Here is a 26,733-nt window from a genome sequence, read left to right on the forward strand (position 1 = left end):
TATTAGATAACCTTTAAATAAATAACAGGCTAACAGTGACAGCTTCAATACATGAATACATTTTCTGATCTTGTCTGAAGTACAAGGGCATCATGATTTTTGTGTTATGGCTCAGGTGGGTCATTTTCAACATCGATAGCAGGATATACATGATCTACTGCAGGAATGCCATGTGTGATGAAATTATAAGTAATTTGTACAGTAATCCTACCTTATTCATGTCCATTCACAGCGTAATGTTTGTATTTCTTGTTCACACGTTCACTACGCAGCTGCAGTCAACCTTGAACTCCACTGCATCATCGTCGCAAAACAAGTCTCTGTCTGATTGGCTAAGAGAACAACAATTCAGTCGCTGATTGGCTGTAGCGTCAACGGCGTTGCTGTCAACACCAGAAAAACATGGCGGCTCCCGTTAGAGGCATGGCTGGATCCAGCAGCATAGGCAACACAACTAGTTTTCAGAAAAAAAACCGCAGCAAACTCGTTTCTATCCCTGGTACAAGACCGTCTGTACAGAACGGACAGCTGTTAGTGTCATCTGGAGTCAGCTCGCTTGACTACGTTATTGGTTCGTACAGTACACTCGTTTAAAGCTTACTGTTAAGTGAATGTTTACTATATTCATATTTTACAAGCCACTTTATCGACTTCATACTTATGAATAAATCTTGAAAGAATTCCGCATGAATATACTTTTGTCTGCACTACTGTCACACTTATAATGTCTGCAAATACAATGTTTTAACCTCACTCAGAACTGCCCACAAATCAAAACGTAATTTTCTCTTCATTGAGGGTATACTCTTTGCATTACATGAACATTTTTTAGTATTATATTGAGCATTTTTGCACTTAAGGTCCTGTAAGGTATTGATTTAACAATGCTTACTTTATCTTGTCTTGTATATATTGTAAAAGTGACACAGAATTCCCTGAGAAATAAGAGTTATGTATTATAATAATATTAATCACCATCATCATTAATCGTTCATCATTTATTAATGTGTTTTTTCTTTGTAATTATACAAAGCTCAGAAATAATAAACTATATACTATGTATATTATACAACATATATTACTATATTTCTGTTTACAGTTGAGGTCAAAAGTTTACATACACCTTGCTCAATCTGCAAAATGTTATTTTACCAAAATAAGAGGGATCATACAAAATGCATGTTATTTTTTATTTAGTCCTGACCGGAATAAAACATTTCACATAAAAGACATTTACCTATAATCCACAAGAGAAAATAATAGTTGAATTTATAAAAATGACCCCATTCAAAAGTTTACATACACTTGATTCTTAATACTGTGTTTGTACCTAAATTATTTTTTTAAATTATTATTATTTTTTTTGTTTTTTTTTTGTTTAGTGATAGTTGTTCATGAGTCCCTTGTTTGTCCTGAACAGTTAAATGCCTGCTGTTTTCAGAAAAACAATTTAGGTCCCACAAATTCTTTGGTTTTCCATCATTTTTGTGTATTTGAACCCTTTCCAACAATGGCTGTATGATTATAAGACCCATTTTTTCCACACTGGGGACAACTGAGGGACTCATCAAACGCAGGTTCAAACTCTCGAGTCTCACTGATGATCCTCAGTTGTCCTCAGTGTGAAAAGATGGATCTCAAAATCATACAGTCATTGTTGGAAAGGGTTCAATTACACAAAAATGCTGAAAGACCAAAGAATTTGAAGAATTTCTCTGAAGAACAGCAGGCATTTTAACTGTTCAGGACAAACAAGGGACTCGAACAACTATCACTAAAAAACAAAACAAAAAAAACAGCTGTGGATCATTCAGGTAAACAAACAGTATTAAGAATCAAGCATATGTAAACTTGAACAGTGTCGTTTTATAAATTCAACTAGTATTTTCTCGTGTTGAATATATGTAAACGTCTTAAATGTAAAATATATTATTCAAGTCAGTACTAAATAAAAAATAACATGCTATTTGTATGATCCCTCTTATTTTGTTAAAATAATTAACATTTTGCAGATTCTGCAAAGTGTATGGGAACTTTTGACCTCAGCTGTAATTCTATATTTCAGTTTGTAAAAAAGCTACTTGCTGAGCATACCCACAGTATTGAGTGCTTCTAGTTTAGAAGTTAGCCTTTGTAATAATAGCCATTTTAATAGTAATGCAAAATGGTATCTTTTACAATATGTATAGTATGTGTACAATACAGTAAATTTCAGTGTATGTGTACTTAACCTTTTTTGATTAAGTTTGGGGATACCTTTCTCTTTTTGAGTATATGATATTGATTGACAAGTAGATAAATCACATTATTATGTTCTGCCATTAAGACATATGCACTTTTCCATAGGTGGTGGTCTGGCAGTTGGAACTCTGCTGCTTGTAGGTAAGAAATGAAGCATTGTCGAAGATGTTATTATTTCTGGCGATTATTATATTTGCACTCAGATAATAGTTTGCATGTCATAATGGGTAGTAAAAATGTTTTTGATTATTAAAAAAGGTTTTCATTAATGTAGGTTTATACTGGATTAGGTTAAACTTTGGTTTGCAAAGTACAGTACAAAACCAAAGCCAATGAAATACAGAAGCATCTAACCAGTTGTGCAAATAGCAATAGTTTGTGTGTGTGTGTGTGTGTGTGTATTATATAATTTATTTGCATTTAAGATGCAGATAATAATGTAGCCGCTTTTGATTATATAAATCTGTGATTTATAAGGCTGTTGGCTCATTAGAAATTTTTTGGACATAAGGTTTACACTCTAGCATGTGACTGCCATATCATTTTGTTGTTAAATAGTGAATCATTTTGATGTGGCTCATTATTGTCAAAACATATATTCATGAGGATCTTATATCTTTACGGCCTAATTTCTATTCTTTGCATTCTTTTGTCATATTGCAGTCATTCTTTTCTCTTCATTTGAAGTTGATTGGTCATGGTCCTTTAAAATGTATCAAGTCCTGTCTAGGTCACGCATGTCCCCAACACGTGACCCACATGAGAGATGCCACAGCTGTGAAACAAGTAGAAGCTTATACTTTCTAAATTGTAAAAAAATAAAAATAAAATAGCTTTATCTAATATACAACAAATCTTTTTTTTTTTTCAAATGTTATTAACTCAAAAGTGAAGTGTGCAATTTTTGTTACAAGTTGTGCTAAAGCAAAAAAAGGAAAGTTTTTAATCTGAATACTCCCTGCCCTTTCCATTGGTTGGTTAAATAGATAGCTCCGCCCCACATTCACATGATTGGTTGAGCCAGTGTTGCTGTGTTGGACTGGTTGAGATGCTAAAACATCCAGAAAAGTTTTATAGTGCCGACGTGTTTGGTAATTTTCTACATATTAAACTGTTGTAGAATACACACTTCCACATAGGGTCAAATGTATAAACTATTGAAAATTGAGCTGTTATTTGATTCAACAGTAATTAAAATAAGTGACAGAAGTGTCCCCAGAGGTTGCACATTTAATTCTGATTTGTATTACCGGTGCCATTGTGAATCAGTGGGACTCGGACAGCAAACATATGGAACCAGGAGGGCAGAAGTGTTGACCCAAATTTCCCCTGCAGCTTTGAGTGACTGACTCACACTCGCTGCACACACACACACACACTCCTACTGTCTTACACGCATGCTGAAGTATGGCTTGCATTATTCTTTCCCCAAAAGAGACCCTCTCTTCTCTGCATCAGAAAGGATAGGAAGTCTCTAGGTGTCCCACCTCTTGGATGACTGATATGTGCCAGAGTCGTGTTGTCTCTAAAGCATAGATATGCACCCCCAACGCATCTCGCACTGCCCCCGAAACACCCCCGCTAGGCTAATAGCACCCGCGGGTTTCATTTGTAAGGCTCCATAGAAACGCCACCACAATAGGCCCCATCTCGAGTGGGCCCATCTGGGTGTCTTTGTCGGGGCCGCTGAAAGCCACAAAGGCCTGCTGACCTAGAAACACATCAATAAGGGAGAGGGGAGTTCTTCCAATGACAAATTGAAGAGCTGAGGAATTGTTGGTTTCTTTCGTTGGTGATGGAATATGAGAGGCATCCAGGTTTGTAGGCAGAATCGGGACGAGGACAGGAAACCCCTCATTCTCTCCTGCTGATGGAGGAATCCTTCAGAGGTCACGCAGTGGCTTTAGACCTGTGTGGGTTCGAGGGCGTTTGTCAGGAAGAATAGAAGGTTGAAACTGTCAGTGTGTGTGTTTTTGTGCTTGAGGGGGAAAATAAGCAGACTGTGAGTGTTTCTGAACTGGCCATTGCTCAACTCTATTACAGGAAGTCATTGTTTTTTCTTTTTTTTGGGTCCAGTTGTGGCAATTCCTTTTAAAATGTAAAAAAATGCAGGGTCAGTACAATTTATTTAAAAAAAAATTAAGAGTTTTATTCAACAATGACGCATAAAATTGAAGAAGTCAATCGCATCAAAAGTGACAGTAAATACTTTTATAGGGTTACAAAAAAAAACTATTTCTTTTTAGCTAATAATCCTGGGACAAAATCTGTCATGGCTTCCACTGAAGTATTAAGCTGCACAACCTTTTTCCACATAAATAATACAAAATGTTTCTTGAGCAGCAAATCAACACATTAATGATTTCTGAAGGATCATGTGACACTAAGAACTAATGATGCTGAAAATTCAGCTTTGATCACAATTTTTAAATATATTATTAATTATATTATTAAAAATGCATAATGCATTAAAAAAAATCATCTTTGGTTAGCATAAGAGACTCATTTCCAAAACGTGTATACATAAAAAAATCTTAAAGACCTGAAATTTTTGAACGCTACTTTAGTTAATAACAATACAAAATGAGGGATGTGTGATAATGACAAAAATGATATCTCTATTTTCTGGAATTCTGACTATATTTTGTGCTGGTATTTAGACAGGTTTAGGACCACTCTGGACAGTTGACTCTCAAAGCCATTAATATTATTTATATTCTGTGCGGTGATTAGTTTGCAAGAGTAACAGAAATTAACTTTTCCAATAAGTTAAAATTGATTTTAAATTCAAATTTGAACAATAAATTAAATTAGTAAGACACTATAGGGCTGTTACCAATCAAATTAAGGGGGGTGGGCATACTTTAAAAATAAATCTAAAATCGCCTATAGGTGGCGGCAAATCACTGCATGAGTAAGTTATTGAGTCATTCATTCAACCAGTTTGTTCAAACGGCTGATTGATTCAGTAACGAAACACCGTCATCTGTTGCTCAGAGAAGCAAAACAGTTTGGAACTATCTTCTTTGTCGAGATACAGCAAAAACAAGAACTGTTGTCTAAAATGTAAGTCACTTCATATTAACTTGTTTATTGAGTTGTTTATCAAATCAATACCACAATACCACAGTTAAACTGTCTGCTGTTCTTCAGAAAAGTCCCACATATTATTTGGTTTTTCAGCATTTTGTGTATTTGAACCCTTTCCAACAATGTCTGTAGGATTTTAAGGTCCATCTTTTCACACTGAGGACAACTGAGGTACTCATATGCAGCTATAACAGAAGGTTCAAACACTCACTGATGCTCCAAATAGAAAAACCCTGCATTAAAAGCCAGGGGTGTAAACTTTTGAACAGAATGATGGAGGTGTGTACATTTTTCTTATTTTGCCTAAATATATATATTTTTTCATTTAGTACTGGCCTTCAGAAGCTACAGAAGATACTTCCATGTTCCCCAGAAGACTAAATAAGTTAAATTAACCCTGATCTTCAAATCTCTTAATGCATGTGTCGTTCCTTCTGGAGCATCAGAGAGCGTTTGAACCTTCTATAATAGTTTCATATGAGTCCCTCAGTTGTCCTCAGTGTGAAAAGGTGGATCTCAAAATCATACAGTCATTGTTGGAAAGGGTTCAAATACACAAAAATGCTGAAAAACTAAAGAATTTGTGGAACCTAAAGGATTGTTTTGAAGAACAGCGGGCAGTTTATCCGTTCAGGTCAAACATAGGACTCATGAACAACTATCACTAAACAAAAAAAAAAAACAGCTGTGGATCATTCAGGTAACAACACAGTATTAAGAATCGAGGGGGTGTAAACTTTTGAACGGGGTCATTTTTATTAATTCAGCTATTTTCTCTTCTGGACTATATGTAAACGTCTTTTATGTGAAATATCTTATTCAGGTCAGTGCTAAATGTAAAATAACATACATTTTGTATGATCCCTATTATTTTGTAAAATAATTAACATTTTGCCGATTCTACAAAGTGTATGTTAACTGTGTAACTGATAATTCAAATAGGCATTTAATTATTGATTATTGCCAACCAAGCAACTTCCAACAGCCTTCTTTGTGCTTTGCGCTTCCAGGGTGTTAATATGTACAAAAATGTGTGAGAAACAGTAATAGTAATGGCATTTTGAATGCATTAGTAATACCTTTTGATGTTTTTTTTGTCTAACTAAGAGATCTAAGAAAATGTTAATCTCAACAACGCAGAATTACAATCAACAAGGTCTACATTGCCAAATGTCTGTATAACTGTATCTGGTTTCATCATTGAATGTTCATCATAGGGTTGAAGAGCTGGTTTATAGATGAAGACAAGTGTTCTTTTCTCTTATCCTCAGTTCTGCGTTGTGACGGACATACATGTAAATTTCCTCCACAGGAGGATTTATGTGTCATATTCACAAGGTTCACGTGCACTGTAGCTGCTGATGGATGCTGAATCCATTACAATCACACTGGCCTCTTGTGCTATAGTCAGACATGTGGCATGTATCACAAAGCGACTAGTGTTTTCTTATTTCATCTGAGGTTAGTCTCGTTTTTGTTCTCTGTGTTGGGATATTTACGGTAACTGATGTGACTGTGACTCTCTCTGGCCATTCTTTTGTCATGAGGTGCGTCAAAAGGCTCACCGCTTGATGTTTTAGTCTAGTTTGGGTTGATATATATGTGGCATTGATGGTGATTCCTGTTCATAGAGGAGGACCGCTATGACAGCTACTCCCGCATGCTGCTCAAGTACTTCCTGGCGGAGGGAGTTGTGTGTGGACATGAACTCTTCCTGGCATCCGCCCGAGATCACCCTGATGAGATCATGCAGGTATGAACGAAATCAAATCAAATGTTTGCACTCTACCTGTTTGACACTTTTTTGGTTCTGTGAACTCCAAATACATCAAAATCTATTATTCACAAACATATTATCTTTATATAACTAGTACCTGGCCCTCAAAACAATAAACCTGGAGAAATCGTTGTGTCTTTATCAGTAAAATATTTTTCTCTGTATTGGTCGGAAACAGTGTGACTGAACATGACACAATGTCTGTATGTATTATTATGAGTGTGCCATAGTCTGATTTCTGTATCTACTTTTGGTCTTAGGACTCTTTGTGTTTTGTTTTTGTTATTGGCTGTGTTTGGAATTGGATACTAGTCATACTATAATTTTTGCTGTGTACATAGAGTCTGCATAGTATGCAGTTTTTAATGCAAATATGAATTTCTTAATGCATAGGACATGTTTTGCACATTTTAAATCTGCACCACAATGCCATGCGCACAAATTGACCTTGCATGCTAATGCATTGAAGAAGTAACCAGAAGAAATATGTGCTGTAATTTTTAACATCTTTTCTTCCTTCATTTTTTCATTAGACATTTTATTTTATTTTATTTTATTTTGATGTTATTTGCATCTCATCTTGCTTCATTATTTAATCTGACATTTTATTTTATTATTTTTATTTTGACGTCTTTAACATCTTTTTTTGCTTCGTTGTATGATCAGCCATTTTATTATTTTATTTTATTTATTTATTATTATTTTTTTATTTTATTTTCATATCTTCTTGCTTCATTATTGGATTAGACATTATTGTTTTGTTTTTGTTTTTTGTTTTTCGATTTGACATCTTTCACAATTCTTGCTTCATGAATTTATTTTTTCATTTTATTTCATTTTTGACATCAATTTCATGTTCTTGCCTGCTGCATTATTCAGTCAGACTTTTTACATTTGCATTTATTAGTAGCAGTAGTAGTATATTTAATAATAATTAAATTTGACATTGTTCATGTTGCTTCATTATTTGATTAAACATTTTATTTTCTTACTTTTAAATCATTCATATCCTGCTTCATTATTTGATTAGACATTTTATTATTTTTTATATATTTTTTATTTTTCAATTTGACATCTTTTACACATTCTTGCTTCATTATTTCATCAAACATTTTTATTTTATTTTATTTTTTTTTTTATTTTTGACATCATTTGCATCTTGTTTTCTTCATTATTTTTTTACTTTTTCATTTTTTTACTTTTTTAGTTTTATTTTGACTTTCTTACTTCATTATTTATTTATGTAATTATTAGTAGCAGCAGTAGTGATAGTAGTATATTTACATTTTTGACATTGTTCACATCTTGCTTCATTATTTGATCAGACATTTTATTTTTTATATTTTATTTTGACATGATTCACATCTTGCTTTATTATTTAATCAGACATTTTATTCAATTTTTTATTTTAGATCATTCACAGAGTAAGACTGTGAGGCAACAATGTAGAATGCATACTGTTTAAAAATGTGCATACCGTTTTTTGTTCTGCATTAAAAAGGTACAGTGATAGTTGGTACTCAATGTCTAGTGTGCAGTACACTAATATTTAAGCAGTACACTAATATTCCATTACGAAAGTAGCCAGTGTTATCTCTCTCTTCTCCTTCCCCATCTAAGCCTTCATAGACTGATATGTGTGTGTGTTTGTGTGTGTGTTTGTTTTTGTGACATATCAGGACACAAATTTGTGTAATTTGTTATGAGGACATTGTCCATGTCCCCACTTTTCAAAAGGCTTATAAATCATACAGAATACGTTTTTTTGAGAATGTAAAGATATGCACAGTCTCCTGTGAGGGCTAGGTTTAGGTGTAGGGAAGGTGTAGGGTGATAGCAAATATCGTTTGTACAGTATAAAAACCATTACGTCAATGGAATGTCCCCACAATTCACAAAAACAAATGTGTGTGTGTGTGTGTGTGTGTGTGTGTGAGAGAGAGAGAGCTCAGGGAGTTACCTGTGAGCGTTAACGAGTCTTACCTTAATGACAGTGGACAGGAGTTCCTCTCTCGCCGGCCCCTGATTGGCCCCCAGTCAACACAAGCTTAATGAGGGCCTGTTGTTGCCCTTCAGACAGTTCTTGCATTGAGCTGTTATTTGTGAAACAGTCTCTGTTTTTTGTTATTGCACGGTCTGTATGAATGTTCCCCTAAGGGGGACGGTTCCCACCTTCATTTTGGCATTTTTTGGCATTAACGACAGCATCAACCCTGTTGTTTAAACAACAGCTTTTAAAGTGCTAGCACCATTTTGATGTGTTTATTCAAATTTTTGGCCTCGTTAAAACGGGTCACTTGACATTCATTTCCCTTTTCACAGTGAGCTTTGGCCAAGCTCTGGTCTACCTAGATGCAGTGTAAAAATCTAGAAACATCAATACCCAGACAAACTCAGTCAAAATATAGGCAACATATTTGAGGTAAATTTATAGACAATGTATTTGATTTGTCAAATATAAAAATAATTATTAATTTATTAATTGTATAATTATTAATCCAAATATTTGATAAATGCTGTTTCAATTTTAAACGTTTCTCTAAATATTTTAGTAAGGTCAGGTATTATCCATATTCAGATTACATTTAATTTCATTTGGATGCCAAAAAAAAAACAGTAATACAATGATGTTATTCTGCAACATTTGCTATGATTTTTTTCTATGTCTAAAATATATTTAAATATTATGTATGTATGTATGTATGTATGTATGTAAATTAGTTAAGTAATGTTCTGTCTTTTCGTATTTTCTATAATAGGAACTCCCTTCTCCAATTGTGGATGACGTTGCCGGCATGAAAATCAGCGAGGGTCAGTCTCAGCCAAGTGACCCAGAGAATCCAGACACAATGAAAATTGCCTGGCGCTACCAGAATCAACCCAGAGTTCAGGTAAAAGACCATCTGTAAGGAATTTGGTCCTTTTATTCAGTTAAACATTCAGAAATCAACCCCACACATTCACATTAATCTTAAAATTCTGAAGGTTGAAAATTTATTTACTGTATAAACCGGTGTTTCTCAACTAATTTTGCTTCAGGTTTGCATTAGAGATCAAGTGACGACCTGCACTGTAAGAAAATAATTTAGGCATAATTTCTATTTTTTTTTTTTTTTATTTAATGTGAAATACTTAAGAGTAAATAAATTAAAACTAATCAATAAAAATAAAAAAAATAAAAACTATATAACACAAAAGAATAAAAATGACAAAAACACAAAACAAAATTACAAAAACATTAAGTAAATAAATAAAAAAAAGTTTGGTGCTGTCAAATGATTTATTGTGAAATTTATCCAAAACAAAAAAAATTGTTTACATAATATGTGTGTACTGTGTATGTTTATTACTTATATATTATTACACACACACACACACACACACACACACGCATATATATATGTATATACACACATGCATATATATATATATATATATATATATATATATTAGTGGTGGGCCGTTATCGGCGTTAACGTGCTGCGTTAACGTGAAACTCTTATCGCGCGATAAAAAAAATATCGCCGTTAATCTATTCTCAAATTTGGGTTGGGAGCTGGGTCTAAACTACGCAAGCTATGATGACTTTCACCTTGATAGTTTAACGCGGATGTATACCGAAGCGTTTAAGTCTCCTCCGCCAAAACACAGACGGGGTCGCGTCGTCCTCCATTCATAAAAACCGAATCTACTATAGCGAAATGCCACGTAAATTCGTCGTTTTTTGGATCCATAAATCAAATGTTGGTCAGTCAATTAATTCAAATCGCGATATGGACTAGTGTATGTGAAAACTGAAATGCAAAAAGACCGTTTTAATATGAATCCGATATGTTCCGTTTGCCTAGCTGTATGTATGCATTGCAGAGACGAGCTTTTACTACACGCATACTGAAACACACGTGACGCTCCCGGTAATTTTTGGCATTTTCATCTCACATGAACAGATAAACTCAATCTCCCAAACTGCTGTGAGTGTCACTTTTACCGTTTCATTTTTATGAAAACTAGCATCATATCATACTGTATGACACAGAAACTTCACGGCAACCTGTCAAAATAAAAGTACGGTGTAACATGTAATGGGTTGGGTAGGTGTTGAGGTTAAAAAACACAATCTAATAGGTAGAAAAAATAATTTCATTGTTAGTTAGTTAGTAAACACAAGTACATCTAATTGAACATAATTTATTTTCATCAACAAATTATCATAGAACAGCTTTATGAGCTTTATGATCCATTCTCAAAGACTTTAAGTCATTATTTGGGTAGCACACATATTCTGAATGCCTTCAGCAGAATTCAAATTAGCCATTTTAATCTAGATTAATCTAGATTAATTCCAAGATTTAATCTAGATTAATCTAGATTAAAAAAATTAATCTATGCCCACCCCTAATATATATATATATGTGTGTGTGTGTGTGTGTGTGTGTGTGTGTGTGTGTGTGTGTGTGTGTGTGTGACAGCACTAAATTTCGTTCAAAATATTGACCAAAACAAAGTTAAGTAAATAACATTAAGTAAATAATAAAAGTTTGGTGCTGTCAAACGATTAATCGCGATTATTCGCATTCAAAATATATTTTTATCTAAAGCGACTTACAAATGAGGACAATAGCAATCAAAATCAATCAAAAAAAGAGCAATGCTCTGTAAGTGCTATGACAAGTCTCAGATTAGCTTAATGCACTATATGTAGCAAGGTTTTTAAAATTATATAATAAATAAAAAAGAAAAAGGATAGAATAGAAAAAGAATAGAGCAAGCTAGTTTTTTTGGTAATTGTATAATAAATAAAATGACAAAAGATAGAAAAGATAAAAAGAATAGAGAAGGTTGTTTTTTTTTTTAAGATAAAATAACACTGAATTGGATTGGAAGTAATTTAATACTTAATCTTAGCATAGTTTTGTTTTGTTTGTTTTGACTGAGTACATGTCACACAACCTGTCCATATTGGCATCAGTCTTATTTGTCTAACTCTAATACCACAGATTTTGATTAAACATACAACTTTCGTTATCAACAACAAAAGCTATAGAAAGAATTTTGTTTATCCTTTTAAAAATTGATAAATTAGTTGCATTTTCTTATTTGTATGTAGCATTGTTTTATACATAAGGTCCACAAACCAATTAGAACAGAAATGCAACACATTTTTGGAGTTTAGAACCACTTTTATACATGCTAAGAAAAGGCGGGTGGGAAAAATAGTGTCCTATAATAAATATATCAATTCCTACCCACCCATTGCTGTGAATGGGCTTTCGCTGCTCTCATTCACAGTTTAGGTGGATTACTCACGCTTAGCTGGTTATAGGTGGACTTAAAACCCAATGAGACAGGAGGACATGGAGCTTCTATTCAACCTCAAGCCCTTTACAATGGAACAGCAGCCTCCGGCACCCCCAAATCCCTTCACAGCCCTCGCCGTAGCGTCCGCGCGCCCCTCTTTCTTCCGTTTTGAGAAAAGACCCCTCCTGCCAGCCCATAATCCAGATTGCTATGGAGATTAGAGGGGGGCACCAGTGAGTCCCCAAAGATTTCACTCATTCTCTAGCATTTCAGACAACTTTCAGCTCTTCACTCTACCGTTTTTCCCCCTCCTCATTGGATATTTTTAGTCTTGTTTCCTTATTTCGTTCTCCCCCTTCCTCGTTCCTGTCTCGGAGGGGATACTTACCCTCCTTAACCTTTATCATACCTCTGTCCTCTTCACAAAGCACCAGTAAATCTAGTAAGGGATTTGCATCCTAAACATTGAGCGCCCCCCTCGTTTCTTGTTCTCAATGGAGACGCCAGATCAAAGTTCAGTCAGTCAAAACCCATGCCGTAACGTTAAAGGGGTCGACCTGACCGGCCCACTAAACGAGGATGAGCGCCAAGCTGTCAATCTCCGAAGGAGGTGCTGGAACACATAAGAGTCGCTGATCCAGATCAGGAGAAGATTAGGGGCTCACCTCGCTGCTCATTAGAAACTCTGGAGCAAAAACCAGACCCCCTCACAACCTGAGGAAAACATCTGCCCGTGTGCAACTGTGTTTTCCTAAGCCCAACTGGTTGTCTTGTGAGAAAGTGATTATTTTCTCAGTGGCTTAATGAATCATCTGGGTTTCTTACAGTTTAACAATGGTTAAACCATCAATGGTAGCTGAAAGTTACAGAGTCTTTTATATGCTTAACTTTCCTTGTTATTGTCTTGTAAACATTGGTCCACTATGACTCCAGTCATCAATTCATAGGTGGTTCTCTGTGTACACAACTGTTCAAAAGTTGGTCAGTAAGATTTTTATTTTTAAAGACATTAATACTTTTGTTTATTAAGAATGCATTAAATTAATGTTGTGATTGCAAAACATTTATTTCAAGTAAAATTGTAACTTTCTATTCATCAAAGAATTGTTTCCACAAACAATTAAGCTGCACAACATTTATAATAAGAAGAAATATTTATTAAGCACCAAATATTAGGATATTAGAATGATTTCTAAAGGATCGTGTGACACTGAAGACTGGAGTAATGATGCTGAAAATTCAAAAAATCACAGAAATAAAATTTATTGAGCAGTTATTTTAAATTGTAATATATCACAATATTAGTTTTTATTTCTATTTTTTAAAAAGTTTTTAAAATTGTATTAAAAAAATTGTACTGACCTCAAAATAATGATTGATGTATCATAGCAGTTTAGAAATAAAATGTCTGGTGAGTGGTACTAAAAGGTTAATGTTTTTTGTGTTTGGAAAAAATAGAGTATGTCACAAAAGTGAGTACACCGCCTCACATTTCAGCAACCATTTTAGTATATCTTCTCAAGGGACAATACTATAGAAATGAAACTTGGATATATTTTAGAGTAGTCAATGTGCAGCTTGTATAGCAGTATAGATTTATTGCCCCCTAAAAAATATTTAACATACAGCCATTATTGTCAAAATAGCTGGCAACAAAAGTGAGTACACCCTAAGTGAACTTGTCCAAAGTGTCAATATATTGTGTTAGCACCATTGTTATCTGGCACTGACTTAATCATCCTGGGCATGGTATTGACCAGAGCTGCACAGGTTGTTGCTGGGGTCCTCTTCCACTCCTCACGGAGCTGTGGACATGAGACACATGGTGCTTCTCAACTTACGCTTAAGGATACCCCACAGGTGCTTAACAGGGTTCAGGTCTGGAGACATACTTGGCCAACCCATCACCTTCACCTTTAGCTTCCTCAGCAAAGCGGTGGTCATCTTGATGGTGTGTTTGGGATTGTTATCATAAATGACTGGAGGGAAGGCGTCATGTTCTGCTTCAGAATGTGCAGTACTTAATGGAATCCATGTTTCCCTCAATAAACTGCAGCTCCCCAGTACCAGCAGCACTCATGCAGCCCCAGACCATGATGCTACCACCACCATGCTGGACTGTAGGCAAGACACAATTTTCTTGGTACTCTTCACCAGGGCATCGCCACACATGCTGGACACCATCTGAGCCAAACAAGTTTATCTTATAGTCTCATCAGACCACAGGACATGGTTCCAGTAATTCATGCTCTTGGACTGGTTGTCTTCAGCAAACTGTTTGCGGGTTTTCTTGTGAGCCAGCTTCAGATGAGGTTTCCTTCTCGGACAACGCCTATGCAAACCGACTTGTTGCAGTGTGTGGCGTATGGTCTGAGCACTGACAAGCTGAGCTTCTACTTCTGCAACCTTTAAACCAATGGTGGCAGCACTCATGCATCTGATTTTTGAAGACAGGTTCTGCACCTGACGCACAGAAGGAGTGCTCAACTTCGTTGATCGACCCTTGCAAGGCCTGTTCCGAATGGAACCCATCTTGGAAAACCTCTGTATGACCCTGACCGCTGTAGTGTAACTCGGTTTCAGGGTGTTACTGAACCTCTAATAGCTTTGGCCATCTTTGTGGAGAGCAACATTTCTAATTCTAAAATCCTATGATGATGCCATGTTGAACATCCAGTGGTCAGTATGAGAGAATTGTACTTAAAGCATTAAATTTTAACTGCTCTAATACAAGATATCCTTGGATATTATCCAAGTTTAATTTCTATAGTATTGTCCCTTGAGAAGATATACTAAAATGGTTGCTGAAATGTGAGGGGTGTACTCACTTTTTCTGTGATGTACTGAAATATAATTACAAGCACTTCATACGTTTCAAAGGCTTTTATCGACAATTACATGACATTTATGCAAAGAGTCAGTATTTGCAGTGTTGGCCCTTCTTTTTCAGGACCTCTGCAATTCAACTGGGCATGCTCTCAGTCAACTTCTGGGCCAAATCCTGACTGATAGCAACCCATTCTTTCATAATCACTTCTTGGAGTTTGTCAGAATTAGTGGGTTTTTGTTTGTCCACCCGCCTCTTGAGGATTGACCACGAGTTTTAATAGATCTGGGGAGTTTCCAGGCCATGGACCCAAAATGTCAACGTTTTGGTCCCCGAGACACTTAGTTATCACTTTTGCCTTATGGCACGGTGCTCCATCGTGCTGGAAAATGCATTGTTCTTCACCAAACTGTTGTTGGATTGTTGGAAGAAGTTGCTGTTGGAGGGTGTTTTGGTACCATTCTTTATTCATGGCTGTGTTTTTGGGCAAAATTGTGAGTGAGCCCACTCCCTTGGATGAGAAGCAACCCCACACATGAATGGTCTCAGGATGCTTTACTGTTGGCATGACACAGGACTGATGGTAGCGCTCATCTTTTCTTCTCAAGTCAAGCCTTTTTCCAGATGCCCCAAACAATCGGAAAGAGGCTTCATCGGAGAATATGACTTTGCCCCAGTCCTCAGCAGCCCATTTGCCATACTTTTTGCAGAAGATCAATCTGTCCCTGATGTTTTTTTTGGAGAGAAGTGGCTTCTTTGCTGCCCTTCTTGACACCAGGCCATCTTCCAAAAGTCTTGGGCTCACTGTGCGTGCAGAAGCGCTCACACCTGCCTGCTGCCATTCCTGAGCAAGCTCTGCACTGGTGGCACTCCGATCCCGCAGCTGAAACCTCTTTAGGAGACCATCCAGGCGCTTGCTGGACTTTCTTGGACGCCCTGAAGCCTTCTTAACAATGCAGTGGAAAGTTTTTTTCGGGATTAAGTTAATTTTCATGGCAAAGAAGGACTATGCAATTCATCTGATAACTCTTCATAACATTCTGGAGTATATGCAAATTGCTATTATAAAAACTTAAGCAGCAACTTTTCCAATTTCCAATATTTATGTAATTCTCAAAACTTTTGGCCACGACTGTACATACTACACTAAACCAAACAATTATGTAAATGTGAGATAAAAATGGGTCTAAATGGGGTCTAAATCGACTTCATATTGCTTATGTTAAAGAGTTAATTCACCCAAAATTGAAAATTCTGTAATTTCATCAAAAATATCTTAATTTGTGTTTTAAAGATGAACAAAAGTCTTACATGTTTGAAACGACATGAGGATGAGTAATTAATTACATAATTTTAAGGTGAACTAACACTTTAAAATGCATTATTAAATGCTGTATTTAGCACACTTTACACCCCTAAAGAATTAAAGTTTTTGTTATATTTGTTCTCTTTTTATTTGTAGACTGCTTTGGCGTCGTCAGTGAGGTTTGGCCATTACTATGACGTGTCCAAGACCATGGAGCCTGAGTTACGACAAGCAGCCAAATGCCACAGTTTTTATCAGCTACAAGAAACACTAGTAATCACAGGATCAAGGTAACTATTATTGTCCACTTGAATATCTGTTAGGAGCATCAAAATAAGTGTTCAGTTATGGTGAAAATTCAGAATAAGATGTTTCCAGGACCCAAAATTTGCATTTAAAATTTGTTTGCCAAGATGTACACTATCATTCAAATGTTTGAGGTTCACATGATTTTTTTTTTAATGCTCTTGGGGTTCACAGGATTTTTTTTAAGTCTCTTATGCTCACCAAGGCTCCGTTTATTTGATCAGAAATGTAGTAAACAAGTAAAATTGTAAACAAGTCATAAGGGTCAAGTCAACAAAACAAGTCATAAGGGTCAATTTTTTTAAATCTGAGATTTATACAAGCTGAATAAATAAGCTCTGAGAATCTGAGGGTGCAAAAAAGAAATAAAAATATTGAGAAAATCGCCTTTAAATTTGTCCAAATGAAGTTCTTAGCAGTGCATATTACTAATCAAAAATTAGGTTTTGATATATTAATGGTAAGAAATTTAAAACATATCTTCATGGAACATGAACTTTACTTAATATCTTAATGATTTTTGGCATTAAAAAGAATAATCGATTTTTATGACCCATACAATGTATTGTTGGCTATTGCTACAAATACACCCGTGCTACTTACGACTGGTTTTGTGGTCCAGGGTCACATTTTAAAATGTAATTTATTCCTGTGATACAAAGCAGCATCATTACCCATTACATTACAGTCTTTAATGTCACATGAGCCTGAAAGTCTGCTGTCACTTTTAATCACTTAATTGTGCTTTATGTATATTTCATCGTCAAAAAATCAAACTAAAGTGTGCTATGTGGTTGAAAGTCGAAAATATTAAGTAGGAATATTCAACATCCAACTATAAATGGATCAGCTTGTCTTGCGTAAATATCTATATTGCCCTGACAGTGCTTTTATTATTACTCATGGAAGTTCATAAAAGAATGCTGATAATTAGAGACAGCTTAACCAAACATTATAACCAAACACACGCACGACCTTCTGCACTTATCTTTCATATATGTCCTTACTTCTAGTATGATAAGTGCGCTAGGTATCGTCACATATCTCCAAGAAGAAAATGCTTTCTCAATGCTGATGTCATGTTTCTGAGGAACACATCTGCAATTTCGTTTTATGACGGGTGTTCAGCCTAATAAAGGTTTTCGTAAAAACATCTCTGTACTTCCAGGTCCTTGCCAGCTCTGTCTCGAGTCTTCAATGGTGTTTGCGATGCGGTTGTTTTATGGTTGCGAGGGGTGCGCGTGTAGAGGAGGCAGGAGCTTTGGTTGCATTAAAGTCTACGGCGCGGCCGCAGTGCAAACAAATCAATCTGGAGCCCCAGGTTCATGGAGCCTCTCTCAGCTCTTTATGTCCGCAAACAAAAAGGTCTTCTAATTGTTTATCTGCATAACAGCACCATAGTGAAGGGGCTGTGTTCCCAAGCATATGTTTACTCGCATCGGTAAATGTGTTCCTGTGTGGCGATACTGTGACCGTGGAACAGCTTGTGCCATTGCAGCAACGTGATGGATGTTGTGGCCGACGTAGGTGTTGCTTTTGGAATTTTGGCGTCATCCTTCCTTCAGCGTGCAGTTTATGATGATTTTATGATGTGCTGTAATGGAATCATAAAGCTTTTAGCCATTAGCTGTTTTAGCACACCTTTAAGGTGTGTTTCTGTCCCATAGGAACACAAAGAGGCTTTATTCCTAGTACATTTTAATGATAAAAAGCATCGTAATGTAATGTTATGTAATGCCTGTATTGTGACACTTTCAAAGTGACGTTCTTAGTTTTATGTGAGACAGATGAAAATTAAATGTCTAGTGGTTGGCGCTAAAAGCTTGAAACAGATGAATGTAAATATGGCAAAATATATTGCGATGGTTGTTTTGCATATCATGGCATTTCCGAAATTAAATATGTGACCCTGGACCACAAAACCAGTCTTAAGTCTCTGGGGTAGGCCTATATTTGTAGCAATAGCCAAAAATACATTGTATGGGTCAAAATTATTGATTTTTCTTTTATGTCAAAAATCATTAGGAAATTAAGTAAAGATCATGTTCCATGAAGATTTTTTGTAAAATTCCTACTGTAAATATATCAAAATGTAATTTTTGATTAGTAATATGCATTGTTAAGAACTTAATTTGGACAACTTTAAAGGTGATTGTCTCAGTATTTAGATTTTTTTTGCACCCTCAGATTCCAGATTTTCAAATAGATGTATCTCGGCCAAATATTGTCCTATCCTAACAAACCATATATCAATAGAAAGCTTATTTATTGAGCTTTCATATGATGTATATATCTCAGTTTTGTCAAATTTTACCTTATGACTGGTTTTGTGGTCCAGGGTCACATATTTGGTTTTATCAAAACAGATTAATGTGAATGTGGTAAAATGTTATTATGTTGGTAGCTGTACGTATCATGGCAGTTCAAAAAGGAAATGTGTAGTGATTGGCACTAAAAGCCCAAAGTTTTATCCAAAATAGACGAATGTGAATGTATTGTAGCAGTTCAGAAATAAAATGCCTGGTGAGTGGTGCTAAAAGTAGGGTCCTATTAAATATGTTTTAAATATATTAAATATTAAATATGTTTTTCCCAAATTCAGATTTTTTTCCCCCTCCCGTTTTTATTTTTCTGGTTTCCGTTTTTTTCCCATTTACATTTTTTTAGACTCTTTTTTTAGACTGTTTTAATGCTTAAATTAAATTAATAAATCAAAAAGCTTGTCTAATTAATTGAAACCATCAAACTTATACAATTTAACAGCAATTTATTAAAAGTTTACCAAAAATTTCATTTTAAAGGAGTAGTTCACTTTCAGAACAAAAATTTACAAATAATGTACTCACTCCCTTGTCTTCCAAGATGTTCATGTCTTTCTTTCTTCAGTCATAAAGAAATTATGTTTTTTGAGGAAAATATTTCAGAATTTCTCTCCATATAATAGACTTCTATGGTGCCCCCAAGTTTGAACTTCCAAAATGCAGTTTAAATGCAGCTTCAAATGCCTCTAAACGATCCCAGCCGAGGAAGAAGGGTCTTATCTAGCGAAACGATCGGCTATTTTCTAAAAACATTTACAATTTATATACTTTTTAATCTCTACACAGAGTACATGCTGAGCTAGACAAGACGAGCATTTGAGGTTTAAAAAGTATAAATTGTAATTTTTTTTTTAGAAAACAACCAATTGTTTTGCTAGATAAAACCCTTCTTTCCTCAGCTGTGATCGTTTCGAGCCATTTGAAGCTGCATTTTGGAAGTTCAAACTCGGGGGCACCATAGAAGTCCATTATATGGAGAGAAATCCTGAAATGTTTTCCTCAAAAAACATAATTTCCTTACGACTGAAGAAAGAAAGACATAAACATCATGGATGACAAGGGGGTGAATTCATTATCTGTAAATTTTTGTTCTGAAAGTGAACTACTCCTTTAAGGCCATTTGAAACGTTTTTAACAAATTCTGTGTTTTCCATTAATTTTCTGGATTCCATTTTAATGCTTTCATTAAATATTGATCTCTAATTATTATTTTCTTTCCTTTTTTCAGAAATACTATGTTGCGTATTTAAAATTTTTCTAGTAAATTATTTTTTCTGCTAAATATTCCTTAAAAATAATTTTTTACTAATTTTATTAGCAGTAGTAGTAGTACTATCATTACATTTAAGTAATATATTTCTGTCACAGTTTCTTTTAAGTTAAACTGAACTTTTATTTTGACAAGGTTGCAGTGAAGACCTTTAAGTTTCTGTTTGTATATGATATGATGAAAATAAATGGTAAAATGCTCGTGAAGTGACTCTCAGAGCAGTTTTAGAGATTATGTTTATGTGTTTATGTACTCAACTTCTAATGTGAGCTTCAGTATGTGTGTAGTAAACCATGAGCCTGTGCCATTCATTCACACGGAGACACGCACAAAATACAAAATTCACATTTAAATAGTATTTTTTGGGCTTAATATTCACAGACACTACTAGTCTATATTGCGCTTTCATTTAAGTTAATTTAAGTGTTCTGAGTTATTCCTCAGTGAGAAATAGTGACAAATTTGTGACATTCTGCGTTATACAGTAAATTACATTTCTGTCATGACAACTCTTGGAAAAGTTTGGCATGGTAATGGATATGACAGTGTTAATGTATTTGGTCTTGGCAGAATAGATCTGCTACGCTGCTGTTGTTGCTGAATTGCTGCTGCTGTTGGTTATTGCTGTAGTTGTAGATTATTGCTGCTGCTGGCTGCACGCTATGACAGAACTTACTACTGCCAAAGCATATGGTGATACGGTGCTATGAGTATTTAAGACATACTGCTGCTGCACAAATAGCATAAAATAACCCATAGCAGATCTATACAGAAATCATAGCTCCCCATAAAAAGGTTAGAGCTCTTTTGTGTTTGAAAATAACATGCATCCTACACTAAACCTAACCAGCAATTTTAATCAAACATGAGATAAAAATGCATTTGTTGAAGCAACTATGCCATTTTAGCTTGCTTCTACAATTCTTCAAGCCCTTTTATTGAGTGCCGTGACTAGTGTTTTGTGGAAGGATACCTGTACCTGAAGGCTTTGCATTGCAATTTTAGTGCTATACCAGGTGAGCTACTGAGCAAGTTTACTATGTCAGAAAAACCATGCATATAGGGCCAGTTATGTGATGCAAATGTCAAATGTGTTACAGTCAAACCAAACCTTTTCTTACATTATCAGTTTATTTGCTATGGAAAATGGTAATAAAATATGACAAGAACTCAAGAGTTAAACCGTGTCAGAACAAATTAATCTTGATAATGTCAGATAACTTTAATAGAAAGGTATGTAATGGATAATCAATAAAAAATTCAGACAACTGTTTGACAGTATATTTACACAACTATCAATACTTTATTGACCAATTACCAAGCAGTGCTTAATTTTGTTTAGTATATGGTGTAAAAAGTTCTCATTAACAATTAAAGAAAAAAAATTTAAGCAAAACATGGTCAAAGTGTCTGAATAATTAATCACTTTTTTTTTTTTTTTTTTACTGGTAGTCCACTGTATGAAGAATCGTTTGGTATATGTCACAGTTTACTTTATTTTGCTATCCTCACTTACATAAATTAACTTATAGTGTCCTGCACCCACTAGTAAAAAATATCAAAAATTATATCAGGTGTCTGAACAATTTTTGGTTTGACTAGTTTACAAACCAGGCACTATGCTAAAAGTGTTTTGAGGTCATAATATAGTATTGTGCAGGGACCTGCATGGAAAGAAATCTTTAATAATCGATAATCTGCCCCGTAATAATAATTTGGGAAAAAATGAATAAATGTTGTTGCAGTTTTACTGTCTTTAGTGTTTATTTAAGCTGTAAACTGCTGTGAATTGAATATATAGGTGCATTTTTGGAGTTTTGCAGAAGCTATGTTGGTCATTTTGCCATAAAGAACCAATCGAGGCAGAGTCAAATGTAGAAAACTGCTTCCTATTGCTTTCAAAGAAATCAATTAATCAGCAAGCTTAAGCGACAACCAAATGTCTTGAGATACAAAAAACCCTCATTGTCTTTCTGCGTTTCACAGCTCATAGAACAAAAAGCCCCATGCCGTTTCCAGACTGTTAAATCGCTCCGTTTCACTACGAGGCGTAATTGGCACAAATTGCTCTCCAGGTGAAAGCGGAGCCTGTTGTTTAAGACGGATGCTACCTCCTCATGCCCCTCTGGTCCCCCTCTCGCTCGCATCACTGTGATCTTAATTAGCTCACCTGTCGGCCATTATCCTCTACGGACGGCACCTTAAGCGATCACGCTCTGTTGGGCTGCTGCGGTCTCTGACTCAGACACAATGGGGGCGTGTCCTCTTTTGATTGCCGCCACCCCCACCTCGCCAGGTCTTAATCAAAGGAGGGAAACACGTGTTTCATCCCATTAAGGAGCAAATCAGTAAGGTGGGTTAAGAGCGTGAAATTGCACACTACAGTTCAAAAGTTTGGGGTCAATAATATATTTTCCTAAAGAAATTAATACTTTTGTTCAAAAAGGATGCATTTGATCAAAAGTGACAGTAAACCATTTATAATGTTACAAATAAATGCAATATTTTCTGTTCATCATGTAACACTGAGTGGAGTAATGATGCTGAAAATTTTAAAATGACATTAATAAGAAATTATAATACGTGACCCTGGACCACAAAACCAGTGATAAGCAGCACAGGTATATTTGTAGCAATAGCCAACAATACATTTTCTTTTATGCTAAAAATCTTTAGGATATTAAGTAAAGATCATGTTCCACAAAGATATTGTATCATATGTGTATATATATATATATACACAGGACAGTATTTCTGAAAATACACTATTAGAGAAAATTTATTAATGCACGTTTGAGTAATTCTGAGTATGTAAGTTGATGCATATTGGAAAAAAAGGTCCCACTTTACATTAGGTGGCCTTAACTACTATGTACGTACATTTAAATTAATCCTTTGGTACAATGTACTTATTGTGTACATATGTTTTTCCATTTTACTTATATATTTTTTAAAACCTATATGTAGTTACATTTGTAATTAATTTTTGTAATTACCACTGTTGACCCACCCATACCACCAAACCTGGCCCTAACCTTACCCATATCCCACCTTAATAGAAGCAAAAGTGTTTTGCAATGCAATATGACCACATTAAGTACATTGTATTGTACTTTAATGTAAGTACATAATAGTTTGAAGTGTGACCGAAAAAAAAAATCAGATTGGCTCTAAACGTTCATGTTATTCACCCCCCAAAAATAAAATTTGGTGCAGAATCTTTTATTCTTTAAACCACCAATAAACACTCCTTGGAAGTGCTTAGAAGCTTCTGTCACATCACAAATGCAATCTCAGCCCATTCCTCGCCTAAAAAAAAGCTTTCAGATGACTGATAATCTTTGGAATTCACATTGCCACTGCTTTCTTCAAATTCAACCAGATATTTTCAACGAGAATTAAATCTGGAGACTGAACAGGCCACTCAAAAACATTCTATGACTGATCCCTGCATTAGTAGCATTAGTAGATTTAGATATATACTTTAGGATGATTGTCCTGCAAGAAAGTCCATTTATCATTAGCTTCAGTCATTGCACCAAAGGCATCAAAATTCTTGCCAAAATGGCCTGATACTTCAAAGAATCCATGATGTCCTTCACCTTCCTTCTACAGTAAAACAACCCCATAGCACGACTGATCCACCTCCAAGTTTGACAATGGAGATGGTGTTCTTCTGCTTATAAGCTTTGCCTTTTTTTGCACCAGACATACCGCTGATCCAGAGGTCCTAAAAGTTCCAGTTTGGTCACATCACTCCATAAAACATTCTTCCAGAACTCCACAAGTCTATCTAAATGAATTTTAGCATGTTCAAGCCGGCCTTTTTGTTCTTTTCGGTCAAGAGTGGTATTCTGCAAGATGCCTCAACATGAAGGCCATACTTGTCTGGTGTTCTTATACACTGCATTGAAATGTTTTTCCTCCTTTCGTCAGGTCATCTTGCAAGTCTTTGGCATTGCACATTTTGGCACACAAACATTTTATGATATTGTGCTTTTTTGTTCAACACCCTCAAAGGTTTTCTGGTACAACACAGTTTAAACTAAGAAATAAGGCTGCCAGCTGTGTCTCTAGAAACTTTTAATGTCTTGGAAAGCTTCATGTAGCCTTAGATTTTCTAATATAATAAAACTCTATATTTCTTCTCTATAGCTTTTGTCAGACCTCTATTGACCTTACCATATTTGTTACACAACTTCAGCAGATGCATGGGCTAAATGTCAGTATGTGTATCAGCTCAAGCTAATTCTGTTTTCTAAAAGAGTTTCTAAGTGTGTTTTAAGACAATTTTGCTCCCTACCATAAAAAGAAGTGACTTAAAACAACAATGTTGAATAGGGGATTGAATAATTATGACAGAGCTATGTTTTTAAAAAATCCTATAACTCAAAAACTGTGTTTTGACTAAAAAGCCTTGGTGAGCACAGAAGACTTGTTTCAAAATCATAGAATTCTTTAAAAATCATTTCAAAAGTCTTACCGATCGCAAACTTTTGAACAGTATGTGAATATGCAAAAATGGAAGATTAACATTTTGGGGTCATAATCAGTTTTATCAACAGCATTTGTTCATAATGATTGCCACATAAAGTTGTTTTGAAATTAAGACTTAAACATTATGTGTGTTGTTGACATGAGACTTATAAAACCTGTCATAATCCAAGTTATAATCCAATTATTTATGATAGAGTCAGGCAGATATTTCTCCTGAAATCAGTTTATCAGCTGGTCCTTTTAAACACACCTGAAAGGCTGTGTCAGGCCTGGAGGTTGCTGTTTGTCATGCTTTAAATTCAGTTCTCAATCTTTGAGTAATGGATGGCTGTCGTAGCTGCATGCAGAGTGGCACAGTGTGGTCATTACAACATGTTGAGAGCCAGAATGAGAGAAAAGACTGAAATGAATGACTGAAGTGACAGAATGAAAGACTTTACAAAACCCCTGAGGTGTGATATATACGATATAAATGAGCAAAGACATAAATCTCAGTCTAGCAGTTTAATCTCAATAGGCTGCTTGATCATTGTCATTATCTTTCCAACAAAAGTGCAGTTGCTCTGAAAAGTATTTGGACTCTACAGAATGTTATTGTCTTTTGTGCGTGCATTTTTTTGGTGAAAAATACAGTAAAAACAGCATTTTTTTTTTTTTTACAATTTAAAATAACTGTTCTATTTGAATCAAACACAAAGCTGAATTTTTAGCATCTTTATTTTTCTCTTTAGTGTTGCATGACCCTTCAGAAATCATTCTAATATGCTGATTTGCGGTTCAAGAAACATTTTTTCTTAATAATTATTATTACAAATTTTCTGTCAATTTTGATCAAATTATGTCCTTACACAAAGAGCGAAATATCATACTGACCCAAACTTTTTAAGAGTAGTGTGTCTATATTGTTGAATAATGTTAACCTTTATATACTTATTTATTCTGAAACATCATGTTTTGCTTGAAAGATCTCCTTGTGCTAAATCTGAAAACTTCTAATTTTCTTATCTAACACAATTGTAAGAGTGACTAGAGGGTCTAAGGGTTTGAGGACATATTCTCAGATTTTAGGGAGAAACAAAGAAAGAAACATATTTAAGTAAAGACATAATGTGCAACGTACAGCAGGTCAAGTGCTTTGACCTCCCTTGTTATGAGCTGCACATCTTACCCCTAATTTAACATAGAAGCGCTGTGTCACTGGGATCAGAAGCACTGTCCCGTTAATACGGCGCTCTGTTTCAGCACACTCAGACTCACCGCAGGCCTCAGGGGGAGCGCCCGGAGCTGACAGAGGTGCCAAAGTGTTTAATTAATTTCATTTCATTTCATTTGATTTAATTAGTGATGTATTTCCTTGCGTCTACATGCGTGGCTAGGTTGCCAGGGTTACTGCCGATGTCAACAGGCTTTTGTGATATCAAAGCAAATCCCACTTTATGACGGCAGCATATGCCACAACAATTAGTGGTCTTAATTGAAGTGTACACAGGTATCATCAGCTTTTGACCTGTTATGAAGCCACACGCGTAATCGTCCACATTTAAGCACTTTCCCTGAAATTAGACTTTTGAAGCTATCATTTGTTTGTTCATTTGTGTTTTTCTTACAACTTTTCTTACAAAATTGGTATGATTAATTGCATAGTTGCACACTTGTTACTTTTTAGATTAAAGTGTCTGATAAAGGAAAGAAATGTTAAATGTGGTTATGTTTCTCACTTACTTAAAAAGATTTAAAGAAGTATGTTTTTTTTTAAATGTTTTTGAAAAAGTCTCTAACGCTCTCCAAGGCTGCGTTTAT

The 26,733-nt window shown here is 35.2% G+C and overlaps 2 protein-coding genes across 2 annotated transcripts in view; one reads left to right on the forward strand and one right to left on the reverse strand.

The window, feature by feature from the left end:
* Window positions 1-301, reverse strand: part of immp1l (inner mitochondrial membrane peptidase subunit 1) — a 40,626-nt gene extending 40,325 nt beyond the window's left edge. Inside the window, exon 1 of the mRNA XM_073837353.1 lies at window positions 212-301. The gene's annotated coding sequence lies outside the window, so the exon portion shown is untranslated. The remainder of the gene's footprint in view (window positions 1-211) is intronic.
* A 101-nt stretch (window positions 302-402) lies between these two features.
* elp4 (elongator acetyltransferase complex subunit 4) overlaps window positions 403-26,733 on the forward strand; it is a 92,641-nt gene continuing 66,310 nt past the window's right edge. Inside the window, exons 1-5 of the mRNA XM_073837355.1 lie at window positions 403-571; window positions 2,347-2,382; window positions 6,963-7,084; window positions 9,868-9,999; window positions 16,696-16,829. Of these exons, the coding sequence (XP_073693456.1) occupies window positions 403-571; window positions 2,347-2,382; window positions 6,963-7,084; window positions 9,868-9,999; window positions 16,696-16,829 (593 nt within the window). The remainder of the gene's footprint in view (window positions 572-2,346; window positions 2,383-6,962; window positions 7,085-9,867; window positions 10,000-16,695; window positions 16,830-26,733) is intronic.

Source organism: Garra rufa, chromosome 3, assembly GCF_049309525.1.
Source record: "Garra rufa chromosome 3, GarRuf1.0, whole genome shotgun sequence".
NCBI lineage: Eukaryota > Metazoa > Chordata > Actinopteri > Cypriniformes > Cyprinidae > Garra > Garra rufa.